Source organism: Delphinapterus leucas, chromosome 13, assembly GCF_059928025.1.
Source record: "Delphinapterus leucas isolate spDelLeu-1000000601 "Yukka" chromosome 13, BTC_Dleu_Yukka2, whole genome shotgun sequence".
Taxonomy (NCBI): domain Eukaryota; kingdom Metazoa; phylum Chordata; class Mammalia; order Artiodactyla; family Monodontidae; genus Delphinapterus; species Delphinapterus leucas.
In genome coordinates, this window is record NC_143141.1 from 86,101,273 (window position 1) to 86,125,405 (window position 24,133).

General features: G+C 50.7%; 1 protein-coding gene across 1 annotated transcript in view; it reads right to left on the reverse strand.

The window, feature by feature from the left end:
- GREB1 (growth regulating estrogen receptor binding 1) overlaps positions 1-24,133 on the reverse strand; it is a 71,728-nt gene that overhangs the window by 18,025 nt on the left and 29,570 nt on the right. Inside the window, exons 11-22 of the mRNA XM_089923439.1 lie at positions 23,490-23,618; positions 22,644-22,772; positions 21,807-22,004; positions 20,910-21,090; positions 19,023-19,218; positions 17,439-17,575; positions 11,700-12,039; positions 9,987-10,102; positions 8,410-8,609; positions 6,570-6,659; positions 3,089-3,702; positions 499-601 (exon numbers count right to left, since the gene is read on the reverse strand). Coding sequence (XP_089779565.1) covers positions 499-601; positions 3,089-3,702; positions 6,570-6,659; positions 8,410-8,609; positions 9,987-10,102; positions 11,700-12,039; positions 17,439-17,575; positions 19,023-19,218; positions 20,910-21,090; positions 21,807-22,004; positions 22,644-22,772; positions 23,490-23,618 — 2,433 coding nt within the window. The remainder of the gene's footprint in view (positions 1-498; positions 602-3,088; positions 3,703-6,569; positions 6,660-8,409; positions 8,610-9,986; positions 10,103-11,699; positions 12,040-17,438; positions 17,576-19,022; positions 19,219-20,909; positions 21,091-21,806; positions 22,005-22,643; positions 22,773-23,489; positions 23,619-24,133) is intronic.

The following is a 24,133-nucleotide window of genomic DNA, read 5'->3' on the forward strand; positions in this document are numbered from 1 at the left end:
TTCCATTTTGCCCCAAGATGTTGACCTATGTCCTCAGCAGCCTGAGAGGGAAACCCACCCCTGATGGACAACCCCGCTTTCTAGAGGCAGCCACGAAATCTAGTTTGGTTCCAGCTCTGCCACCTCCCAGCGGGACTCCTGAACATGTTATTCCGGAACCGAATAACATTATCCATCTCTTGGTGTGGCACAGGAAATGAAATGTGGTGATTTACGCAAACCATCTAGCACAGCGGTTGACGTTTGGAAGGTGCGCAGTAAACAGCGGGTATTTTTAGTATCGTAATTTTATCTCCCACCAAGCCCTCCCAGGCACTATTCTAGGACTGAGCAAAATGGCCACAAGGGCAAAGATAAAAGCAGCCCCACAAGGCCCTTGGGAGGCGTCAGATCACTAATCTGAGAATTCCATCTTCAAAGTAAAAGATACAGCGGAAGTCACTTGAGAAACCGACTAAAGATGATTCCAAGCCCCAGCGTCACCAGCAGATAACTCACTGATATTGATCTCTTCTTCATCGTACACATCCACTTCCGTCAGCCGAATGAGCATTCTGGACAAAATGCTGAGGAATTGCAGGTAGGCGCCTGTCTTCCCGATCTGTAGAGACAGCGAAACAGGAGCCAGCCTCAGTACGCCCTGCCTACGTGCGGGCGCTGACTGAGCACCTGACATGCCTCCACGCCGCCACCTCTTTTAACCATCTCACCTAATTAATAGGAGGGCTGGGGGGATGCAAAGACACTTGAGGGAAAATGTGGCCTGAAGAAGCATGGCAGGCAGACAGATGAACTCCGGTGGGCGGGAGACCCACCTGCTTATAAATCATTGCAAATGTCTTTCCAGATTTTAACTGGCCACATGGTTTAAGCCGTTAGAAGTAGGACTCCATCAGGAGCTGAACAAAGGTTGCTTCAAAAAAGAATGAACTGACATTTCAATAATGTCTTAAGAGTCTTGCGTAAGTGCAAATTGCTACCTTATATTAACTGATACGGCTGTAGTTAAGACAACAAAATTCACTGTGTGGGACGTAAAAGGCTGGCATCACATTTCTCTCCTCCTAAGGCCAGGAAAAGAAATAAAATGATTTTTCTCTTCTTCCCTCTCTTTCTTCTTGTTTTAGAAAATCCCCTGCCCCCTCAAGCCCAGCACCAGGCCAGTATACTATTGGTCTTAGTTCACTGAGGTCACAACTGGTTACATGGGTACCTGTGGGCTATCCTCGCCTCCCTCCAACCTGGTGCGCTAAGAATGTGCTCTCCAAGTTCTTAGCTCAACGCCCGGTTCACAGCAAGTATTCGACAAACGCTGATGAATGGAAATAACTAACTTTTTATTTTTATTTTTTTGGCGCTGCCGCACGGCGTGTGGGACCTTAGCTCCCCGACCAGGGATGGAACCCACACCCCCGGCAGTGGAAGCGCGGAGTCCTAACCACTGGACTGCTAGGGAAGTCCCGGAAATAACTGACCCGTTTAAAAAGAAAATATGAAGCACAACTGGGGGGAGTTTTGGAGAAAATATATGCAATACATATAATTGACAAAGGATTAAAATTTATAATCTAAAGAACAAAGCAAAAGAATAAAAGTCAAATGGACTAAAGGAAAAATAGAGAACCAAAACCAGAAAGTCACTGTAAAAGAAGTACCAATGACCAGTAAATATATTAAAATATATTCACCCTTACTATTATACTAGAAATATACTATTTCTCCCCTATCAAAAAGGCAAAAGCTTTTAGAGATTGATAACATTCAGTAATGTGAGGGGTATGGAGAAACCAGGAATCCTTTTTAAAAAACATTTTATTTTTTCCTATTTTTTTAAATTATGAAAAGTACTATATACTCATTTAAAAGTTCAAGAAATACAGATCAATAATAAAGTAGAATGGTCACAAATTCCAGTCCCCTGCCGCCCCCAAGCTCTCCTGTCAGGGAGTTTTTAGATATTTTCACACACGCAGACACATACACACACTGATTTTTTTCATAATTGATATGACACCACGTGTATATTATTCTGCAACTTGATCTTTAACATGTAAATATCTTAGAGAAACGTCAACGTCAGTATATAAAGAGCTACTGAATAGTTCAAACTATTGATATTGCATGATATTGCTGTGCCCAGATATTTTCAACCGCACTTGACCAATGCAACTTAAGTTGTTTCCAGTCTGTTTTTTAGCTACTGTAAACAATACAAAAATGAGCACTCTTATACATAGTTTTGTGGGTTTGGGTTTCTTGGGGTAGGTACCTGGCGGGGGAATGAACATTCGGTGTGAAAAGGAAACACGTCTTGAATTGGGGCAGTGATGGTGATGGTGACAGTAACAGTGCTTTCCAGGGGTCAGGCCACGTTCCAGGTGCCCTACAATTATTCTCTCGTTTAACACTCTGTGTTTGTGACAGAGTTTATCACAAGGCTCTTATTTTCCTCACTCTCAGGTGAGAACAGTGAGGCACAGAGAAGGCTGGAACCGGCCCAGGGCTCAGGTGATGTTCTAGTCCGAATCCAACCCCAGGCAGTTCACTGTAGGGCCCACCCTCCAGCCCTGCCCTGTCTGGCCGAGCCCCCTCCCGAGACCCCAAACCAACCTCGTGCGTCCTCCTTACACGCTCACGACACCTGACATTCACACCGCCCAGGTTCCTGCCATGTTGACAGGTGAAACGGTCTTTTGTTGTCAGAAAAACACAGAGAGCTGGGAGATGGTGACAGGTTTCTCATCTCCCTGTTCAGTTTTACCAAAATCTTGCAGGGCAGAAACAGGGGTTGGCTTCCATTGTCAGAGTGGGAGGGAACCGCAGACTGACCATGAGGACCGAATGCAATAGTGTGGGAAATGCAGAATCATTGTCTGAAGGAGCAACAAGCACCCGCAGAGAACTCCACCCACACATCACGCAGAGGAGGAAACCGGGGTCAGAGGATGCAGGTCACCCAGCCGTCCACCTGCCCACTTAGGGCCATCCGAGATTCCACCGCGGGAAGGCAGGTGTGAATAAGCCCCAAACCTGCCTCTGGGCGCGAACACAAGCCCCGCGGAGCCCGGGCGCACGGGGCGGCACCCACCTGGGGGGGCCCGCTGAGCAGCAGCCGGCGTGGGTGGAAGCCATCCACGCGGCCCTCGGCGCGGCTGCCGTAGTCCATGTGGCTGGGCCGGGGCACCGTCCACTGCCGGTAGTACAGTGACTGCTCTGTGGACGTCATGGTCTTGCTGAGCAGGGGCCGGAACGAGCTGGCCCACATGACTGAGTGCGAGGGCAGGAGCGAGGCGGCCTTGGGCAGGCCGCTGCCGTCGGTGGACGTGACCATGTCGTACACCAGCTTGGGCAGGAAGACCACAGGCGGCCGCCGGCAGGCCTTGGTCATGGAGCACTGCGCGGCCTGCAGGACGAGCGGGCTGGCGGCGGGCATCGCAGACGAGCCTGAGGAGGACGATGAGGGAACTGACACCTGGATGCTCCACTGGCTGGTCTTGAGGCCGGGCTCCGGCTGGGGGGCCAGCCCGGGGCTGCACCTGCTGATGACCGACGGCGGCCCCTGCCCTGCCCGGGGCCACTGTCTCTCTCCCAGGGCCCTGCCCTCCTCCGCGGGGCCGCAGGGCTGAGGCGATCGGGCCCGGTCCCCCCGCGAGGGCCCCGCCGGCTGAGCCTGAGCCGGTGACTCGCCACACCGTGCTGAGCCTGCGGAGAGAGGGTCCCGTCAGTCAGGGCCCCGCACCCGCCGCTCCTGCTTCTGCAGCACCAACTCCCCTTACCTGCGACGACTGGGAATTTCCGTCAATGCCATCCCACCTCTGGTTAAATACAGACTCCTCTGTCCTTCTGACAAAGCCAAGAGGCACTGCGGGGAGACAGCCAGCACCGCTCCCTGGCCCCATACACGTCGCAAAGGCCTCTCCTCTGCACCCCCCACCCGATCTGTTCCAGAACCCTCACCTTCAGTGCCCAGCCTACACTCCTGCTTCTGTGCAGGTGGGTCCTGGAGCTCTGATCTCCCCTCTGTACAGCATAGTGGTGCTTCTGGTTCAAAGCAGCAAAACTCACAGGACTGAAAAGGCTTGACTCTAATGCTACAACCACTTAGCTTCTAGAAGAACTCAAGACGGAAAATGCAGTATGCACAGCAGCTACCCAGATACGGGGTTTCTTTTGCCCTTTTCCCCACGTGGACCATGTTGAAAGGCAAGAAGTGTGCGGGTCCCTGGACACGGAGGGGCAGCGTTGTCTTTTATATCAATGAAAGACAATAAAAGCTGTCTTTCATATCAATCCAGCCACATCTGCCCGGGGCATGCGTGCCAGCTCCGAGCAACTCCGAGGACCTCAGGCTCCACGGGAACCACATCTCTATCTTAGCTCTGCTGTTTTCCTGGAGACGAGGGGAGCTGCTTCCCAGGCCACCCTCCCCAGACCCCGCCCCACGACACTTGGTTCAGCCTGTGCTGCTCACCACACCACTCAGCCAACCTCCCCACTGGATCCCAGCTCCCCAGCAAGGCTCTGACTCAACCCCACAGCCTGGCAGGCTGGTTACAGGCTGCTCGTGGACAGAGGAAATGCAGCACCGGCCTGTTCCCCTAGGCTAAAGGCCTGACTCCTGCTAAAATGCCTCTTCACCGGGCAAGCCACCCGAGGTGATCAGCTCAGAGGCAGCAGAGGAGCTAAGGACCAGGGTCGGGGAGGCTGTGAGGACCTGGGCATCTGGCCCGGGGGAGGGACAGGTGGACACAAAGCACACGAAAGGGGCATGAGGTTCCAAAAGTAGACCACGGGGACCCAAATGTCTTCACCCATGTCCTAGGTTGTGAAGCCCAGACTGGGAGGGCCCGGAGGAAGGAGACCCACACTGATGTTTCTCTCCGTCCACCAGCCCTGACCTCAGTCATTCTGCCCCGGTTGAACCCAGGGGGACTGTCAGTCTATAGAAGAGGGACCCAGCCCCTCCCAGGCTGACTCGTGTGATCCCGCCCCCTGCTCTTGACTCCTGTGGCCAAGTCTCCTCTCCCTGGACCTCCTGAAACATGGGAGTTACACCGAAGGCCACAGGAAGCATCTCATCAGAGACACGGGAAGCATCTCATCAGAGACACGGGAAGCATCTCATCAGAGACACAGGAAGCATCTCATCAGAGACCCCTAAGATCCCAGGACCCTCTGTGGAATTTTAAAAAGCCACCTCACCGGAAGAGGAGGCTGGCTGGCAGCCTGGGCATTCTACTCCACCTGAAGAAACTGCACAGACCTGCGTGTTCCAGAACCTTCTAGAAAGCTGTCAGCCCAGGATCAGGGAAGAACAAAGCACCACACCTCTCTAACGGCACAGATGCCCCCCTGGTGCCCCCCTGGTACCCTGGGCTCCCTCTATTGCTTGGGGCAGAAGGATAGCAAGCTGCAGCATTTGGCTTTTCTGACTGACTCCAGCCTGTAAATCAGACCTTTCTTCTATCACAGAGACCAGGCTCATGTTAAGGAGGCCTTGTCTGACTCCCTCTGTGCACACCTGTGAGGGAGAGCCCCACCACTGGCCTACTATTATCCGTGGGCAGGTGGGGAGGGGGAAAGAGAAAGGAAACCAAAGAAGGCCCCAAGTCAACCCCCCTGATGTGCTCTGACCTTTGCAGCCACGCCCTGACCCTGAGCTGTAACCCTGGGACCACTCACTGCACCCAAGCACCACCCACACCTTCAGGCCCCAAGCCTCCTCTACCTGTGAAGTCTCCTCCACCTGGAATACCTTCTCCTGCACTGGAAAGCCTTCTCCTTCAAGGCCCAAAGGCCAGCTGCTCTCTGAAACCTGCAGGGATCACACGCTACCGCTAAATCTGCCTCACCTGAGACAAAATTAATTACTTCCTCATATGCATAACCGTAACACCTCACAGGTGTGAATATGTGTGCAGGAAAAATACATCAGCCCCTCTTGCAACATAACCTGGTCCAAAGGAACAATGGTTTCCTTGAGAGCAGGTCCGTATCTAATTGGTCTCTCAATGCCCTGAGCCAGGTAGAGAGCAGGTTCTCCGTAAATGCTTGTGGTGGGAAGACATGCCATACTGTCACACGTGTGCCCGTCCTGACTGCTCCTAAGGCCAAGGCATCCCTCAGAGCAGAGACCTGGAGCACTTCATCCACATTCCCCGCCCCCTCCACCAAAGTGTGGTCCAGGTCCAGGGACCTTGCTAAATTTTGTTATTTCTCCCCCAGTGAAGTCTTCTGTGTCCACTTCTCCCCACCCTCAGACTCGACAAGAACACTCACCCAGCTCCTCTCCCCTGATTCCAACAGCTGCCTGTAGAGCACAGAGGGAGGGCCCTCTGACACCACCCGGCACAGGCCCTGCAGGGGCAGAGGCCACGACCTCCTCCCGGGAAGGACCCCCAACTCCCCGCCCAAGTCCAGAAAGACGCGTACTCTCTAGACAGGCCAGTTCTTCGTAGATCCCTTCTGTTTCCAGTTCTAGTTGAAAATAAAGGACCTCTTTTCATTCTTTGAAATCTCAAAAAACAAAAACAGTCCAATTGTGGGATCTTTACCCCTTGGAGACTTACTGGATGCCTTAGAGGAGAGGGATGAAGACGCAGAGTCATGGGAGCGGGATCGTTCTCTCTTCACGGGGCTCCTCTTCTCTGATGTGGAGCCTGTTTCAAAACACACACACTGAAGAGGCCTTGTAATCATGGTCCTGTACGTTCCCCCAGCACTTCACAGTTTACAAAGTGCGTTCACACATATCATCTCTCATCTATCCACCCACCCACCCAACCACCCATCCATCCCTCCCTCCATCCATCCATCCCTACTTCCATCCATCCACCCATCCATCCCTCCTTCCATCCCTCCATCCATCCCTCCTTCTATCCATCCATCCATCCCTCCATCCCTCCTTCCATCCCTCCATCCATCCCTCCTTCTATCCTTCCATCCATCCATCCATCCATCCCTCCTTCCACCCCTCTATCCATCCCTCCTTCCACCCCTCCATCCATCCATCCCTCCATCCATCCATCCATCCACGTTCCCAGGCACCCTCCTCTGAGGGAGTGCTGAGGAGACAGGTGTACAACACAGAGCAGGCCAGTGAGGCACTGGGGGGTCAGTGAGGCTCCTGCCCAGGGGTCACAGCTACAGGACAGAGTAAGGAGAGCAAAGAGGGAGGAGCCCAGGGGCCAGGTGCCCACCCAGCAGGCAGAAGTAGGAGCAGGGAAATATCCTGGGAAAGGTGACCCTGATCCCAGTTCTGAAGGGCCGGCAGGGATCTCCAGGTGAAGCACGGAGCAGAGGGGACTCGAGTGGCCGGGAGAACGCCCGTGTGGCCCACAGGTGACAGAGCAGAGCACATTCATGGGATGAGTGTGGCCAAGAGCCCGGGGTGCGGTGAAGGGGCCGGAAGCCAAGAGGAACAAATGGGGAAAGGACGGAGGTGGGTCGGGAGATTCCAGGAGTGTGGATTCACTCCACGGGCAATTTCATGTCAGGGTCCCATTCATGTCTGTGAAAGGTTCCCACAGCACCAGGCGGGTCTTTCCACCCCACTTTACAGATGAGTCATCTGAGGCTTGGAGAGGTGACATGACCTGTCCAAAGCCACACAGCCAGAGATGGAGGGGGAAGAGAGTCCTCATCTTCCAGCTCTCCTTCCATCTCTCTCTCTGCTACACCAAACCCCACGAATGCCTTGCATATTTGTAGTAACAGCTTTTTATTTTCTCTCGCTATCCTGTTGACTACAGCCAAATGCCTTGCATTGCTCCGATTTATGTGTCCTGTTAAAATACATGGCGTTGGGCTTCCCTGGTGGCGCAGTGGTTGAGAGTCCACCTGCCAATGCAGGGGACACGGGTTCGTGCCCCGGTCCGGGAAGATCCCACATGCCGCGGAGCGGCTGGGCCCGTGAGCCATGGCCGCTGAGCCTGTGCATCCGGAGCCTGTGCTCCGCAACAGGAGAGGCCGCAGCGGTGAGAGGCCCGCGTACCACAATAAAAAATAAATAAAAAAATACATGGCGTTGAACTTTGATGTCTGCAAACGAAACTAGCCTGTTTTCATAAATCTCAATAAGGGACAGATCCTGTTAATTCACATAAACAAGCGAGTGAATCTTAAACCAGGCAGTAATTCCACCAGCAATTCAAACAAGGCATGAACTTAAAGCCTAGGAAATGTCCATTTTTCTTCCTACTCTTTAAGAATTCTAGAGCTACACAGAACCTGTTGGGGTTTCCATTTTCTCACATGACCAAAAATGAGGGGGAGATAGCAAAATCTGAAATCATTGAGGGATTTCCCCCAAAGAGGTATGTAGATGGCTCTCATCGGGAGCTGCTGACCAGCAGGTGGGCCCAGGGCCACGCCGCACGCGGGACAGGTGTCCAGCCCGGCCCTCCGCACCTTCCGTCACCAGTTCCTCATCCTCGTTGTCTGTGCTGCTCAGCTTTTCGGCATCGCTCTCCAAGGCCTCACTCCGGGCCCGCTTCTCCAGGGGAGCCTCGCTGCTCACAAAGTAAGCAGCCAGGCCCAGTTCCTGCTCCAGTGCCGTCCTCACCAGGCAGGAGGAGTTTATGAGCCGCAGGTCACAGTACCGCAGAGACCTGGGAGGAAACGGAGGAAGGGCTCTGTCGACTGCCTTCTACAGAGGAGGTACCGCTCACGCTGGGGACCAGCATGCTGCCTTCCTCGTTAGGCCCCTAGGACTCATGCAAACGGAGAAGCAAACAGCATCACTGGGACCCCTGAGCAACACAGTCTGTTGGACTGCAAGTCTCTGGGGGCCCCTGCCGTGGACTTAGCCCCGCGCAGCTTGGAATCAAAAGAACACTGACTTTCAGGTCAGACAAAAAGGAGGCTTGAACCCCAGCCCTGCCACTTCCTGGCGACAGACCCTCAACAAGCTGGGCAACGTCTTGGAGGCTCAGATTGTTTTCAAATGAAAGATGGCCGTGAATATTAATAACCATCTACGTGCACTGCTGGGAGAAATATATGTAATAAGTGGATATTTGATGATTCCATCAACATTTAAAATGTGCCCAAGACTATGCCCCATGCAAGGGAGAGGATGGTCATCAAGGGATTGCCATACTGGAAACAAGAGTCTGCCTGGGAAGACATGCCAATGAGTCACGACACACGTGGAGGAGGGGGCACAGAGGGCAGGCTGGGGCAGGGCTCGGAGCTGTGCGGGGGAAACGGCAAAGGGCTTGGCGAGAGGCAGATGGGGGTTGCAGGTAGGCTTTTACTAAAGCAAATGACCTTTCACTTGCTCATCTATAAAACAGGGTAGTAATACTATGGTCGTAAGGTGCAAATGCTAGATTAAAAGTCTAGCCCAGTGCCTGATACAAAAAGTAAATGCTTGCTCAACGTTAAGATAGACTAAGACATTGTCTTAGCCCTTACGGAGTTGAGGAATAGAAGACTTGATCCGTGACATGGAAACAACTGAGGTTGAACCCTGTGCGGACGCTTTTACCCGGCCCGTGAGTACGCGGCGCGAGGTGGCCCTCACGTAAGTGTCGTGTGGCCAAACGGCAAGAAGCTGGGAGGCCCTGGTGTCCGCCATGCAGCGCACTGGCTTAGTCTCTGTAAGCCTCAGCTTTCTCATCAGCTACAGGGCCTCCAGCCATGGAGCCCCGGCAAGAGTCCCCACATCCACCACCACGAGCCCGCCCGGCAAGAGTCCCCACATCCACCACCACGAGCCCGCCCGGCAAGAGTCCCCACATCCACCACCACGAGCCCGGGGGGTGCCTGTCCGAGAATTAGGAAAAGCTGCCCAGGCTTCAGACGCATTTCACTGACATTTGCTGGAAAACGGTCACCATAAAGATACACATCTATGATGACTTTGATGTGAATGCATTCCCAAGAGTCGGGCAGGGGAAGCCTGACCTGGCAAAGCCCCCAGCGGCGAGCCCAGGCAACTGGCTCCTCAGAGACCCCCAGGTACACAGTCCCTCCCCACTCACCTTGGTAAGGACTCCCCGTGTGGGTCCATCCCACTAAAGATCAGGATGCACGGCAGGCCCTCCAACTCCAGGTACGTCTGAGGCCTCCACTCCGCATCCTCAATTTTCTGCCACATCTGCAGGTAATTAAAAAGAAAGCTGTGGGCTTCTCTGGTGGCGCACTGGTTGAGAGTCCGCCTGCCGATGCAGGGGACACGGGTTCGTGCCCCGGTCCGGGAAGATCCCACATGCCGCGGAGCGGCTGGGCCCGTGAGCCATGGCCGCTGAGCCTGCGCGTCCGGAGCCTGTGCTCCGCAACGGGAGAGGCCACGACAGTGAGAGGCCCGCGTACCACACACACACAAAAAAGAAAGCTGTAAGACTTCTTACTTTCCAACCAGCCCAGCTCCAAGGGAACCTTGATGTCCTTCTGCTGATTTAAAGCCCTTGCAATGCCTCGCTGGATTTTTATCACATTTAAACTGCAAATAAGCATACCACTGGCTTCACCACGGGACGCCCAGCCACATAGAACACTGCCTAGCACTTATCAGCCGTTCAAGAAATATCTGCCAACAGACTGACTGACTCTTTGCGAGACAGTGTATCCCCTCAACTGCCTGACATTCGGTGCGGGACAGTGTATACCCACAACTGCCTGACATTCGGTACTATGTTCTCTCCACTGTGGGGCTGTGCCTTCACAGTGCCTTCCCAATTATTCTCTCAGTATTCTCACCCTAACCCTTTTGCATCCTCCGTCACCTGTACGTTTAGTGAAAGGCGATTATGGTCCAGGCACTGTGCTAGTCTGGGGGGCTGAGATGTGTGGGGCTGTCCTTGCCCTTCCCTGCTGGGGGAGGAGCCAGATGACAGGCAGGGAAAGCAGAACCTGCCCCAGGTTGGGGGGCGCAGGGGGACAAGTAGGGGGAAGGGCAGCTTCCTGAAAGAAGAAAAGACGCTGGGGACTTCCCTGGGGGTGCAGTGGTTAAGGATCTGCTTGCCAAGGCAGGGGACATGGGTTCGAGCCCTGGTCCGGGAAGATCCCACATGCTGCGGAGCAACTAAGCCCCTGTGCCACAACTACTGAGCCTGCGCCCTAGAGCCCACGAGCCACAACTACTGAGCCTGCATGCCACAACTACTGAGTCCACGTGCCACAACTACTGAACCCATGAGCCACAACTACTGAAGCCTGCGTGCCTAGAGCCCATGCTCCGCAACAAGAGAAGCCACCGCAATGAGAAGCCCATGCACCGCAACGAAGAATAGCCCCTGCTCACCGCAACTAGAGAAAGCCTGCGCGCAGCAACAAAGACCCAACACGGCCAAAAATAAATAAATAAATAAGATTTTTTTTTTTTAAAAAAAGACACTGAGTTGAATTCTGCAGATTGATAGGCATCAGCTAAATAAACAAGAAGAAGAAGAAATGAATCCCCAGAAAGAAATAAAATCAAGCTACAACCCAGAAGTTTGAAAGAGCAAGAGAGTGTGTTTTTTGGGGGGTGCAGCTTTTATAAGTAATGTGGTGCAGCTGGACTGAAAGCTGCAGGTAGGGATGTGGCGAGAGAGGCAGCTGGAGGGGTGGCCCGGTATGCAGAGGCCACGATGGACCTATGGACCGGGATGGGACCTTAAGGAGTTTGTCGCCACCCCACTCCCTCTCCTCCCCTCCCCCTGGTGGTCCCGCCCCACTGCCCTCCCAGGAGTCTATCCCCACTCCTGTCCCACCTTGAGCTGCTTCAAGAAGTGCTTCCCAATGGTGATGCCAGAGCTGGGGTTGCCCAGGATGATCTCAAAGTGCTCCTCCAGGGCCAGCCGCGCCCGCACGTGGGCCAGCCGTTCGTAGGCCACGGCCGCCAGTGGGGAGCAGGGCACCCGCAGCAGGACCATGAGCCCGTGGCCGCAGGGGCACTGCTTCGGGGAGTTGATGAGGTTCTGCGTGATCTCCAGCGTCTCCACCGATGTGTAGTTCTTCATCTGAGAGAGGCCGCTCACGGCCATCATCGCGGCCGTGTAATGCTGCACGAGAACAAAGGTCCTGATCACCGCGCTGTGCAGGCGGGGGAACCTGCAAGGAACAGACAGACCACGTCGTGACCCAGGGCTGCAACCCCCAAGGATGCCGGGAGAGCTCCAAGACAGAAAGGCCTTCCCGGGGCAAACAAGTAACCCAGACACCTGCCATCTCGGGCACAGGCAACTCCTGGATCACAAACAAGTGGTGTTGCCTTTTGAAGCTGGTTGTTTACAAGCTGAAATTGAACTCTTCCTTAGAAGTCAAGTCAAAAACTGCTTTATCATTTCCAGCTGAGAAACAGAAGCAAAGTTTTGCTGTTGCTGCTGGCCCATACTAGCTGCTCAATAAAGGTCTGTTCAATGACTAGATGAATGAGTAAAATAAATGCCCATCATCAGCTTAATTTATGCTCCGTGAGTTATAGGTAATTTGCCCCAGGTTCCCACTGGCGATAGAAGAACCATCAGTAGTCAGTATGTAAGTGCAGCTACCACTTACCCCAGGTTTGGGGGGACCATGCTAAAGGCATATCATTCATTTCATGTACAGTGAGTTATTAGAAATGTAACTAATGTGATTTTAATTTGACAGATGAATTACAAATCCACACACAGCCGGTCAAACCAAGAATCCTAGTTTTTGTTTCAGAAGCTGTGGTCACACGAAGGGGGAGACCCGTCCCACAACTACGTGCACTGCCAGAGCAGCTCTGACCCTTGTGCTAGAGACAGACCCCAGAACACCACCAGAGAAACCCAAGTTGCTGTTATGTCACTCTGTGTTTCTCAGTAGGAATAGACAAATTGATGTTCCGTTTATAGGCAATGCTCTTGGCAGTTTATTTAGATGGAATGAGTCCCCTGACTCAGTGGCTTTTTGGAGCAAAGATAAAGCAGTTTCTTGACCTACAAAGATAGGAACATTCCCACAGCCATGTCACCCTGTGAGTTCTATCAGGGCAGCCAGCTCACCTTCCAACAGCATCTCTGATATCTTCCGCCCATCGTTATACTTTTGTTCATTCTTTCTCCTTAGCACTCAACTACTTTATGGCGTCTATGAACTGAAGAGTTGGCCTGGCAGACTTGCCAATACCAGTGCTGTCTTGGGAAGGCATTAAGGGTCTGCAGGTTCTGACACAAAGGGGACCAGTGGCCCAAGCACTGCTTTACCCTTTCCCTGGTGCACTGACCAAGTAGTGCCCAGGAAGAAAGACAGCAGAGTGGGAAATGCATTGTCTCCACTCTCTACAGCACTGCCCCAGCTGTGGTGGCCCCTTGTCACCTTCAGCAAGGTAAGAAGAGCACGTTGTCACTTAGGGAGAAGCACACGCTTCTCCCCACGTCCGACATCCGCTTTCAACTCTGCTCAAAGGACAAGCAGAGACTTCTGCTTCAGGCCAAGACAGAGGAACAGGGACCAGATTTATTTTTCCATCAGAAATAACTAAAAATCTGGATGAATATATGAAACAACAGTGTTTCAAGACAATGAGCAATGAAAGACAGTGATCCTTCGAAATGGGAAAGAAATTAGGTGAGCCTCTGGTTTCTACCCGGAAAGAGTTCCCAGGATTGCTCAGGAAGGAGGAACCCAGGCAAGCCCCAGTGTCTCCCTGAGTTGAGGAAAGATCTGGAGTCCAGGGAAACCAAGGCAGCCAGAGTTCATGGGGGAAATTACCAAAGAGGAGAGAACTGCACAGATAAGAGAACTCAGGAGAGCCACAGAGGGTCCCACTCAAGTCCTCAGCTAAGTAGTGATCAGTGCATATATGTGAGAAAACTACCCAAAGCCAAGAAAAGGACCATCCAAAAGGATGAGAGGGAACAAGACTTCAAACTCACATAGGGCTTGGAATAGTTCCTGTTCCCATCACCAGTGTGGAAGACATCAAAATTCATGAAATATTGTAGAGTACTTAGAGGGTTTCACTTCAGTAGTGAACAAAATTAGCCCTAGACTCTGGTCCTGCCTAACAAAGTTTAAAAGCAAGACCTGAAAGAATTAAACTGTTTCCAAGTAGCTTAACTGTATCTCAGAACAAAGCTTAAGAAGATTTATAGGAATACAAATATATCCAGCACCCAACGAGGTAAAATTCACAATGTCTGGCATCCTCTCAAAAATTACCAGATATGTAAAGAAGCAGAAAAATACAACCCATAATAAGGAAGGGGGAAAATCAACCAATAGAAACTGACCCAGAAACAACACAGATGACAGTATTAGTAGAGAAGAACATTAAAACAATTATTATAACTATATTCCATATGTTTAAGAAGATACAGGAAAAATTGAGCATTTTAAATGGAAATATAAAAAAGACTCAGATTCTAGAGATGAAAACTAAAATGTCTGAGACAGAAAAAAAGCTGGATCCTGAATTCTCATGGGAGCTACCATCTTGGTATTTGGCCCGGCCCTGCCAGCTACAATGGATCAGTTCAGGAATGGCTACCTGACCCAGGATGGGTCATCAGTCTTTTCCTGGGATTTTTCAAACTATTTATAAGAATCAGTCCCCTTCTAGAAGCTGGAGAATATGAAGTTCGTCAGCAGCTAGGGATGATGTTGTCAGCACATGGAAGAAACCAGTGTGTGATGAGATACAATGAAGCTAACACAGAGAAAAATACCAAAGACAAGACAACACAGTCTTGGCAGTGTTTAATACCTAACCTAAGTTGCTCCTGAAACCAGCTGCATCTGGTTCTGTGGTTTATTTATTCAACCTCTCCTTTTATTTCATGAGTCAGTGCATTCCTCTCCCTTTCCTAAAGTAGTTCAAGTTGGGTTTCAGTCACTTGCAAGGAACAATCCTTATTAATAAACAAACACAAGTAACAATTTATTATCAATTTGTCATTGTGTACATTCATGTATGTGCTACCTGAAATTGACTTTCTTCTTCTCTTAGGAACCTTGTTATATGACTATTTTGCTTTTGTGAAAAATAAAAATAAACTGGATGTGACTGACAGCAGAAAAAAAAACCACTAGTAAACTTGAAAACATAACAATAGAAAGGATCTAAAATGAAACAGAGGGAAACAGAAAATAATGACTGTAGCATCAGAGAGCTATGGAACAACTTCAAGTAGGCTAATATATGTACACTTGGATTACTCTAAAAGGGGAAAGGAGAGATGTAGAAAAAATTTTTGAGGAAATAATGACTAAAATTTTTTCGTATTTGATGAAAATTCAATTAACTCAAGAAACATGAAGAAAACCACACCAAGGCCTATCTTAATCAAATTGCTTAAAATCAGTGATAAATTTAAAACATTTTGAAGAAGCCGGGGTTGGGAGGGAGTGGTGGGGAAGAGAGGTCGTTACACAGAGAGAAACAAAGGTGATGATGACAGCAGACTTCTGGTTTGAAACAATGTATGTCAGAAGATAGTAGAGCAACATCTTTAATACTTTGAAAGAAAAAAGTCAACCTAAATTTTATACCCAGGGAAAATATCTTTCAAAAATGAGGCAAAATAAAGACTTTTAAAGACACATAAAAGCTGAAAGAATTCATCACCAGCAGACCTTCCCTCCAAGAAATGTTAAAGAAAGTCCTTTGGACAGAAGGAAAATGATGCCAGATAAAAATCTGGATCTACCCAAAGGAATGAAGGCACTGGAAGTATTAACTATGTGCATAAATAAAAAAGGAGGTCTTAAAAATATTCTTATTTAAATATCTTTAAAAGATGACCGACTGCCTAAAGCAAGTGTGATTTATTGGGGAGTTTGTAACATATATAAGTAAAATGTATGATAACAAAAGCACAAAGCCTAGGAGGAGAGAAATGGAAACATACTATTGTAAGAATCTTATACAGGGAGTGGCACAGTATCACTTGAAAGTAGACTGTTCAGGCAGGTTCAATGATTTGCCTAAAGTTAAAAGTAATGAAGAGTAGAGCCAGGATGTATGGTGCCGTGATCACTCTGGCCTTCTACCAGTGTGAGAGCTCGCTCCGTACAGTTTAGTAGGTCTACTGTTTTGGACTTAAGTGACCAGGATTTGCTCTGGCTTCACTACAAACCCCCCACATGACTTTGGGCAAGTGACCTAACCCAAGTCTTTGTTTCTTTCTCTGTCAAATGGGGGAATAACAGTGTCTCCTATCTCACTGCGCCATTGTGAGGATTATATTAGGCAATAAATGGAAAATACTGGCCCAGCGTCTACAGATCACTAAGCACTCAGCACATGCTTCCTGCACGAGGAGAAGCTGGGGAGCCAGGCAGAGAAGCAGAGGCAGGACAAAGGTCAGTTCTCACAGCCTTAGTGTAAAACCTTGGAGGGTGTCTTCCCTCAGCAAGGTTATGAGAGCTCAGCTGACAATCCAAGAGTTGGAGAAGTGGCCTGATTAAACCCATCAGCATCAGAGCTGAAAGGGATTTAGCTCCCCAAAGGGTGCTCTAGGGAACACTAACCCCATGAGACAATGGAGATGCTGCACGCTCTAGCCGTCTCTTGGAGATTTACAGCACACATGGCACATTGAAGGCTTTGAGAACTCTCATTGCGAGAAGAATCCTTTGTTAAATGCAAGGTTTATCAAACACACATGACCATGGAACCCCTCGTGACATAACAACTATTAGGATCCAGCAGTATAGCTTGGAGCACAGCTTGGGAAGTACATGTCTAATTCAATCCCTTTGTCAGCAAGTGAGACAAATGAGGTGCCAAGAGGGGAGACAGCAGAGCTCAGTTCAACACCCACAATTGGCGGCAGAGCCATTCATTTTGTTTTGTATTAGACAGTCTGTAAAACTTGGCCTGGCTTTTCCACGTATGAACTGTGTGGATGTCGGCACTTAACGCCCCTGAGCCTCAGTTCCCTCATCTGTAAGATGGCAGTGCTGATATCCACCTCAGGGGTCTGCTGTGACAGGGTTGAAAAGGTAGCACTGACTCTGGGTTCACACCCAGTTCTGTCACTCGCTAGACGTGTGGCCTGAGAAAGCCATGGGGTCTCCCTGAGTCTCAGTCTATTTGCAAAATGGGAATAATAATAGCAACTGGCTCAGAGAGGTCGGGACTAAATAACATAATCAAAGTAAGAAGAGTGACTGGCGAGAAATAAGCACACAGTAGATGATGTGCAAAGGAAATAAAGACAAAGCCAACTGACCGCCACTCTCTCTTCCTTTGCACCTTTTGCTATCTCACCTCCCATTTTCTTGCCCTCCCTTGAGTCTCAGACACACAATCCCACATTCTAGCATATTTCTGCCCATTCTCATCTCTCAAATTTTCTGGAACAACATCACCGGCCCAAAATGCAAGATGAGAAATAAACCAGGATCCCTTTAACGGAGGGACTGAGTCACCCAGGAAGGGAGAGAGGTGGCCCCCTCCCTGGAATTCCCTGGCTGCACATCCCTCACCTTGCACTTGACTACGGACCATTTTTAGTAACTTCAAGAGAGACGGGTACCTTTTTCCCAATGCGGTGACCATGGCCTCAAAGGAGCTGTCGTATCTCAGCAAGGGGAGGCTGTGTCCTGAGAGGGTGGACTCGATGAACTCGGACAGCCCGAAGTACTTCTTATTCTCAGGATACAAGTCCACTCCCTAAAACAGAAGCGCATCGGTCACGCAAACACGGCCTTTGTGGGGACTGAAGGGGTCACGTGCTGGGCGCACAGATGACCTGGACAGGCATCTTGATCTGAACTGTGCTGACTCTGCAATCCCCTGGATGACGTTTTACAACTGTCTTTCCTCTGCGCCCCAGAGCACAGAGCACTCCACGCGTAAGGGCCGGCGCCTCCCCATCAGTCAAGACTTTTCCATTCAGTTGACCCCAGTGCCTTCGCCAAGAAGAAAATCAGCCTCTTTTTTTTTTTTTTTAAACACACAACTTCCTTTGTTAAAATTGCTTCTTTCCAACAATTTTAGCTGGTTTTAGGAATAGATAAATCAACTGTTTTGCATTCAGCTGCTATTAAATCAGCAGAAAGAAATGCATTTATCCAACCAATTTTACCCACACTGATATAAAATTCCTCCCCAACTAGCATCAGAGCTTATCAAACTTCAGAGCACGGCAAAGTTGTGGGAGGATGCTAAAATTACAAAGGCATGAACTTCATCCTCAAGTAGCACGGTGGTTAAACATGAGGGCCGTGGATTTCGCTGGACTGGGTCACATCCCGGCTCCAGAACCTTCTAGCCCATGGCTTTAGGCAAGTGGCTTAACCCCTCCCCTCTGCCTCATTTTCCCCATTTGTAAATCAGAAATCATCCTAGCACCTGTGTCTTACCTGAGTTCACATGATAAAGCACTTAGAACAGTGCCTGCCTGGCTCACGGTAAGCGCTACATAAAAACAAATGCCGTTGCTACTCTGATTCTGAATCGGCGGGAAGGAACCCAAGCATTAGCACCTTTAGAAGTTCCCTGGATGATTCCAAGCCACTCCGAAAAAGTCCGTAACTTGATGTCTACTTATTGCTGTGTAATTAGGTGGAATCCAACCACCAGATTTCTCAAATTACCAGAATGACTGCTGTCTTCTATTTTGATGAGAAAATGGCAGGTGATAAGCTGAAATAAAGCTCACCAGGGTTTGTGGACGTGCATTCAGTTTGAGGAAGGAGATTTTGAACCTCGCTGCTGAAGGATGCAGGGGTAGGAAAGATAGGAGCATTTCCAGGGCTTCTAGACAAACTTAGAGTTACCCCATGTGGAGTCCAAAGCCCCACAGCCCTAGAGGGCTGTACGTCCGACACCCGGAGAGCAGGTGTTCAGAACGCTGCTCAGAGAGCTTCAGTCGCCAGAGAAACAGTAAACCGACTGTGTTGCATTACATGCTCTAAGACAGGGAGCCGACAAATGCACACAGGAAGGTTTCTAAAGACCAAGAAGGGTTTAAATCTAACCCTGGGTAGAATCAAAGGTCCAAGGAGCTGGAACCCACGGACCCTCAACTAGGCTGGTCAGTCAAGTCTTTAGTGAACAGGATCTCTCCCAGCGCAAGGTCATTGCTACAGTGGGCCCAGCAGCCTGGGACACTCACATTACTGTAGGAGGCCGGCCAGTGTATCTCGTTGTAAGGACTGATGAGGGTGTGCTGCGTCTGCAGTGCGTACGGGAAGGAGGTCACGTGGAGCACCACGATGTTGGGGGCCTCCTTCACCTCCTTGCAGTTGAGCAATCTGTCCACCAACCCCACGGACGGGTCACTCTGGGAGTAGAGGTCATGAACAGTGCTACTGAGAGAGCAAAAGAGGGAGAAGAAATGATAAGTGCAATGGCAAGCACTGTCCTGTCATCTGACGACAATCAAGCAGCTGGATCAATTGACAGTGAGCCTCCCAACGCCGGCAACAATCGAAGCTTAGGGCTCTGCCCATGACCAGCAAAATGAAAATTTTAAATATGACTGCACTTCAGGTACCCGTCAGGGACTCCCCTGAATACTCAGGACTTACTAAAAGCTTGGCTGGGGGAACAGTGTCTGTAGAGGATTGCTTGCAAGATACACAATCCACCCGCTTCTCTAGCACAGGAATGCTCACCCAGGAGTTGTCAATGAGTCTCGCCTTTTCTCCCTCGGCCCCATCTGATTGTACACCTGCCTCCTTAAATCCTTTTCTCCAACAGTCCTACTGATCTTTCTTTTTTTTTTTTAAATAAATTTATTTATGTATTTTTGGCTGCATTGGGTCTTCGTTGCTGCGCGCGGTCTTTCTCTAGTTGCGGGGAGCGGGGGGGCTACTCTTCGCTGCGGTGCGCGGGCTTCTGACTGCGGTGGCTTCTCTTGTTGCAGGGCATGGGCTCCAGGAGCACAGGCTCGGTAGCCGTGGCGCACGGGCCTAGTTGCTCCGCGGCACGTGGGATCCTCCTGGACCAGGGCTCGAACCCGTGTCCCCTGCATTGGCAGGTGGACTCTCAACCACTGCGCCACCAGGGAAGCCCTCCTACTGATCTTGAAATGACCCAAAGAGGACATAACATGGTAAATTCTGTACTAAATTTTAAAGTGTAGGGTCAGGAATGGGAAGCATTTTGGACACTGGGCCGAGGAGATAAGTGCGTCTCAGCCTTTCTCAGTGGGTCAGTTGTCTCAGCATTCTTGCCTGTAAATCTAGGGGGACAGGAAAAAATCAGTGCTTCTCCTTTCAGGTGGCAGGCAGCCACTCTGAGAAACCTACCCACCAAATGAATATGTACAATTTAGCTTTTTATATACTTCAGAATGTTCAAATTCCCCCGCGCCCGTGCGTGGACGCGAGAATGTAAACCCTTTAACTGGGCGAACTTTAAGGCTCCGGCCAACCCTGAGCTTCAGGCCCTGCGCTAAATCAAAGCCTTCCTCCGATACCCGACCCACAATCTTCTTTCCCGCCTCGTCCATGTCAGCGGCAGTGTCTAAACACACAACCCCAAGGCCAGTCTCATGGACATGACCAATCCTGGTAAACACCCAGGAATCCTGCCAGACTCCAGGCTTGACACCATGTGAAATTCATCTCGATTTATGTTCATTTGAATTGAGAAAGTAAAATCTCCCCTGGGAAGGGCACCAGCTGTGACCCATGGTATGCAGAGCCAATGGGGCTCCATCAGGAAGGGGCCTGGGCAGAGCTACTCCCATCAGGATCCCTTCCCGGCACCTGGCGCTCTGCCACTGATACCCTCCCTCCCCCACCCCAGCCTGCGACATCGAGCGAGGTGCTTCCCTTCTCTAGTTGCCATAATGGTACCTTTCAGAGGCTGCACTAGATGATCCCTCAGGTAACTTCCGGCCCTAAGGTCTGACATACACCCGCAGCACCTGCCTGCAGATGCCAAGCCCCCAACGCCATCCATCTTTTTAACACTTATACCCACGGTATTATCCGTACATATTCATTCAAAGAAGGGAAATGCCAGCCCTGCCATGTGCCAAAGCCAGTCTAACCTCACGAGATCCCAGTGGGCATGGTCGTGGATGAGGACGAAGAGTGTGTGTGGGTTCTGAAAGGAGTTTTGCAGAAAGGACTTGAACTTGGTCTGCGCCTCGGCATCTAGCTTCAAAACGTACTGCTCGACCCTCTGCTTGGTCATGTGCTCCTTCTCCAAGCCAAGCTCCAGCAAAACCCCTGCAACACAGTGAAAATACATCAGCAACTCCAAACATGGTCACGAGTTTTTCAGCCAGCAGCAGACCCTTGAGGCGCATCTCCCACATGGCAGCTCCTTGCTGGGACTGGAGGCTGCAGGGATGCGGGCGGTACGTGTGAGTCGGGGAGGCCGATTCCTGTGCAAACGACTGTCGTGTCACTGCCTGCAGGAGCAGGGCCTGGAGGTGGGCCGGCTCCCCAGCGTGCTATGTACACAGCGCACCCAGGGGCACAGCAAAGCTGCCTTGCTGAGGTAGCTGATCCCAAGCATGGGTGACTGAAAGAAAGGGAAAGGGCCCCTCTCACCCACCCAAATCATCTCCAGCCTGAACGCCACCAGGCCGTAGGTTAGAGCACTCGGAGTGAACGCTCCGAGTGAAGACGTTGACTCTCTGTGTGGTTCATGTTTAATCCCCTTGAAAGCACAGGGAAAAGCTGAAGCCAGATATCGGGACATACTTCACTGACTTGAGTGGGACAGAGGGAACACTCAAGTCACGTTCTACCTTTGACAGATTATAAAATAGTGGACAAGTCGCTTCCTCTGGGCATCAGTTTCATGAGCTATGAAACCGGGGTGTTGATACGGCACCCTCTACTTTAGAAGTAAAGATGGTGTTAGAATCCAAACCTGAATGCAAACAGATCAAAGCTTCTCCACACAGACTTCACACTTGCCCCTGAAAGGCCTGTACCTGAATGCCAGACGTGGAACAGGGTCTGCTGGTAGGTCACTTCTGAGGGTGGAATACAAATCAGAAAGTCCACCTTCTCAAAGGATCCTAAGTCCAGATTTTGGGTGCTGGAATCTGCGATTGAACACACGTGGGAGAGGAGCTTCTGGGCCACGGCCAGCTGGAAGGGCCGGATGCGGTGAGGCTCCAGATGGTAACCTGGAACCAGAGCCCCCATCAAGGTGAGGTGCACGCCAGCAGATGGCTACAGCCCTGGACCTCTGCTAGGGAATCAAGCAGGGGGCCCCCGTCTAGCACACAAAGTGATGAGGGAATGGGGAAAACACCAATATTCATTGAGCACCTGCTCCAGGCTACCCGCCGTGATGGTCATTTCACACCCTTTTCCTAATTTAAAAATAAAAGGATGAACAGCACTCGGGGGGCACAGAGGCTGTGACCTACTCCACCTGGAGGGGACAAGGACGGCATCCCAGGGAAGCTGACGCTGAGATTAGATTTTGGAAGAGGTTACAGGTTCTCTGGAAGAGGAGGAGACCATCACAGCCCTTCAGGAACTTAGAATGGATAAAGTATTTCAACAGTGCATCGATAAACTGGAAATCAACAGAGAAATGTGCCATCTCAGGAAAACTGTACAGATGTACATTTCCGGGTAAAATGAGACTGTTATCATCAAAGACTAAAACTAAAATTAGATATTAGGTCTACTTGATTCTAAGGAGATGCCCTGCCCGCTGGAGGTGCCTCTAACGCTGCTTCCTTGCAGCCCCTGGGGGCCCTGGAAGCTGCCTCACCAGCCCAGAGCTTGGCCACCAGCGCCCCAGCATCACTCACTTGTGCATAGCCGTGTCCCGCCGACATCTAGGGATGCTGATTTGGTGACGGAGGACGCAGTAAGTGAGGAAGAAATCTGGCCTTGATTTTCCTGATGAAATTTGTCCAGCAAAATATCAATGTCGCCCTCTGCCCAAAACAGACAGAATAACAGAAATGGGTTTTCTGTCTCAGTGAAACTCGGCAAAAGCATCTATGGCACACCCGCTATGTATCAGGCACTGTCCTGGGCCTGGGGCACCAGAGATAGGGTGTCCCATCCTGGCAAAGAGCCCACAGCCCAGGAAGGCAGATGTATGTGCTAAAGAAAATTACATTATGACCCAGAAGGTGCCAGGACAGAAAGAAAGAAGAGCAAGGTGCCAAAGGTCAGGAGGTAGGGGTCTGAGCACATCTTGGAGAAGGAGGGGCCAGCAAGAGTTTCTGGGAGGAAATGGGGTGAGTCTTGTAGGGTGAGTGGCCAGGAAAAGAAGGGAGACGGGCACTCAAGGCATAGGAGACACAGGATGAGGCACAGAGAATACACTTCTCCAGTGAGAAGCTTTAAGCAACACAGAGGGGGAGGCAGGAGGGTGATGGACAGAGCCGGAGAGGTACGGAGAACCAGGCACAAGGCCCTTGTGTGCCCCCAAAGGACAGAAACCACAAAGCCGCCACCTAGAGAACCCACAGCCAGAGCAGGGAACAGCCAGCCAGAAACCCCACAGATGGAAGGGCCGCCCACACATGTAAATCCGGGCCAGCATCAGCAGGTCACGGGGATGGGCTCCATCCCCTGAGATGACCTTGCCCTTTGTGTCTTTCTCATCAATTTATGAATCTGCACCTGTCTCACTACAAGCCTACCTGGACAGAGGGTGCTAAAAAAGGCTCCCAGAGAGTCCACTTTCCCTGTAACCAGCTCAGAATTGACTTCTTTCTGGTACTCGGCAGGGGTGAGAAGGCTCTCAGAAAGAATCCGGGCTTGGTATTTTCCTGGAAAACAAACAACAATTTGGACTGGGCCCTCTGCTTAGAATTAGCATGTGAGCTCCTCGATGGCAGGGTCTGTGCCTGAATCTCTTTCTCCCTCCATCCCGCAAGCCCAGCACCACGCCTGGCTAAGAGCAGGGCTTCCTGCTGGTGAAATGAATAAAGGGTACACACCCCCGGCCCAGTTTAGTAGTTGGGATAGTAAGAGGGAAATCCCCGAGTATGGGCTTTGGAACCTGACTCTCTCCCCACTTAACTAGCTGTGTAACCTAGGCTGACCCAGCTTCCTCATCTGGAATTCGTGGCTAAAAGTACCATCTACTTCACAGGACTGTTGTGAGGATAAAACAAGACAATGTTTATAAAATATTCAGCCCAGTGACTGACACAGCAGGGGCTCGAGGTTTATTACTAAAGATATTACTGAAATCAATGTAAAGAATTTATTAAAAACACAGGTGTTTAAGATGAAGGAATGCCAAGAGATCACTGGGACGCTGCAGAGTCACTGCAATCCT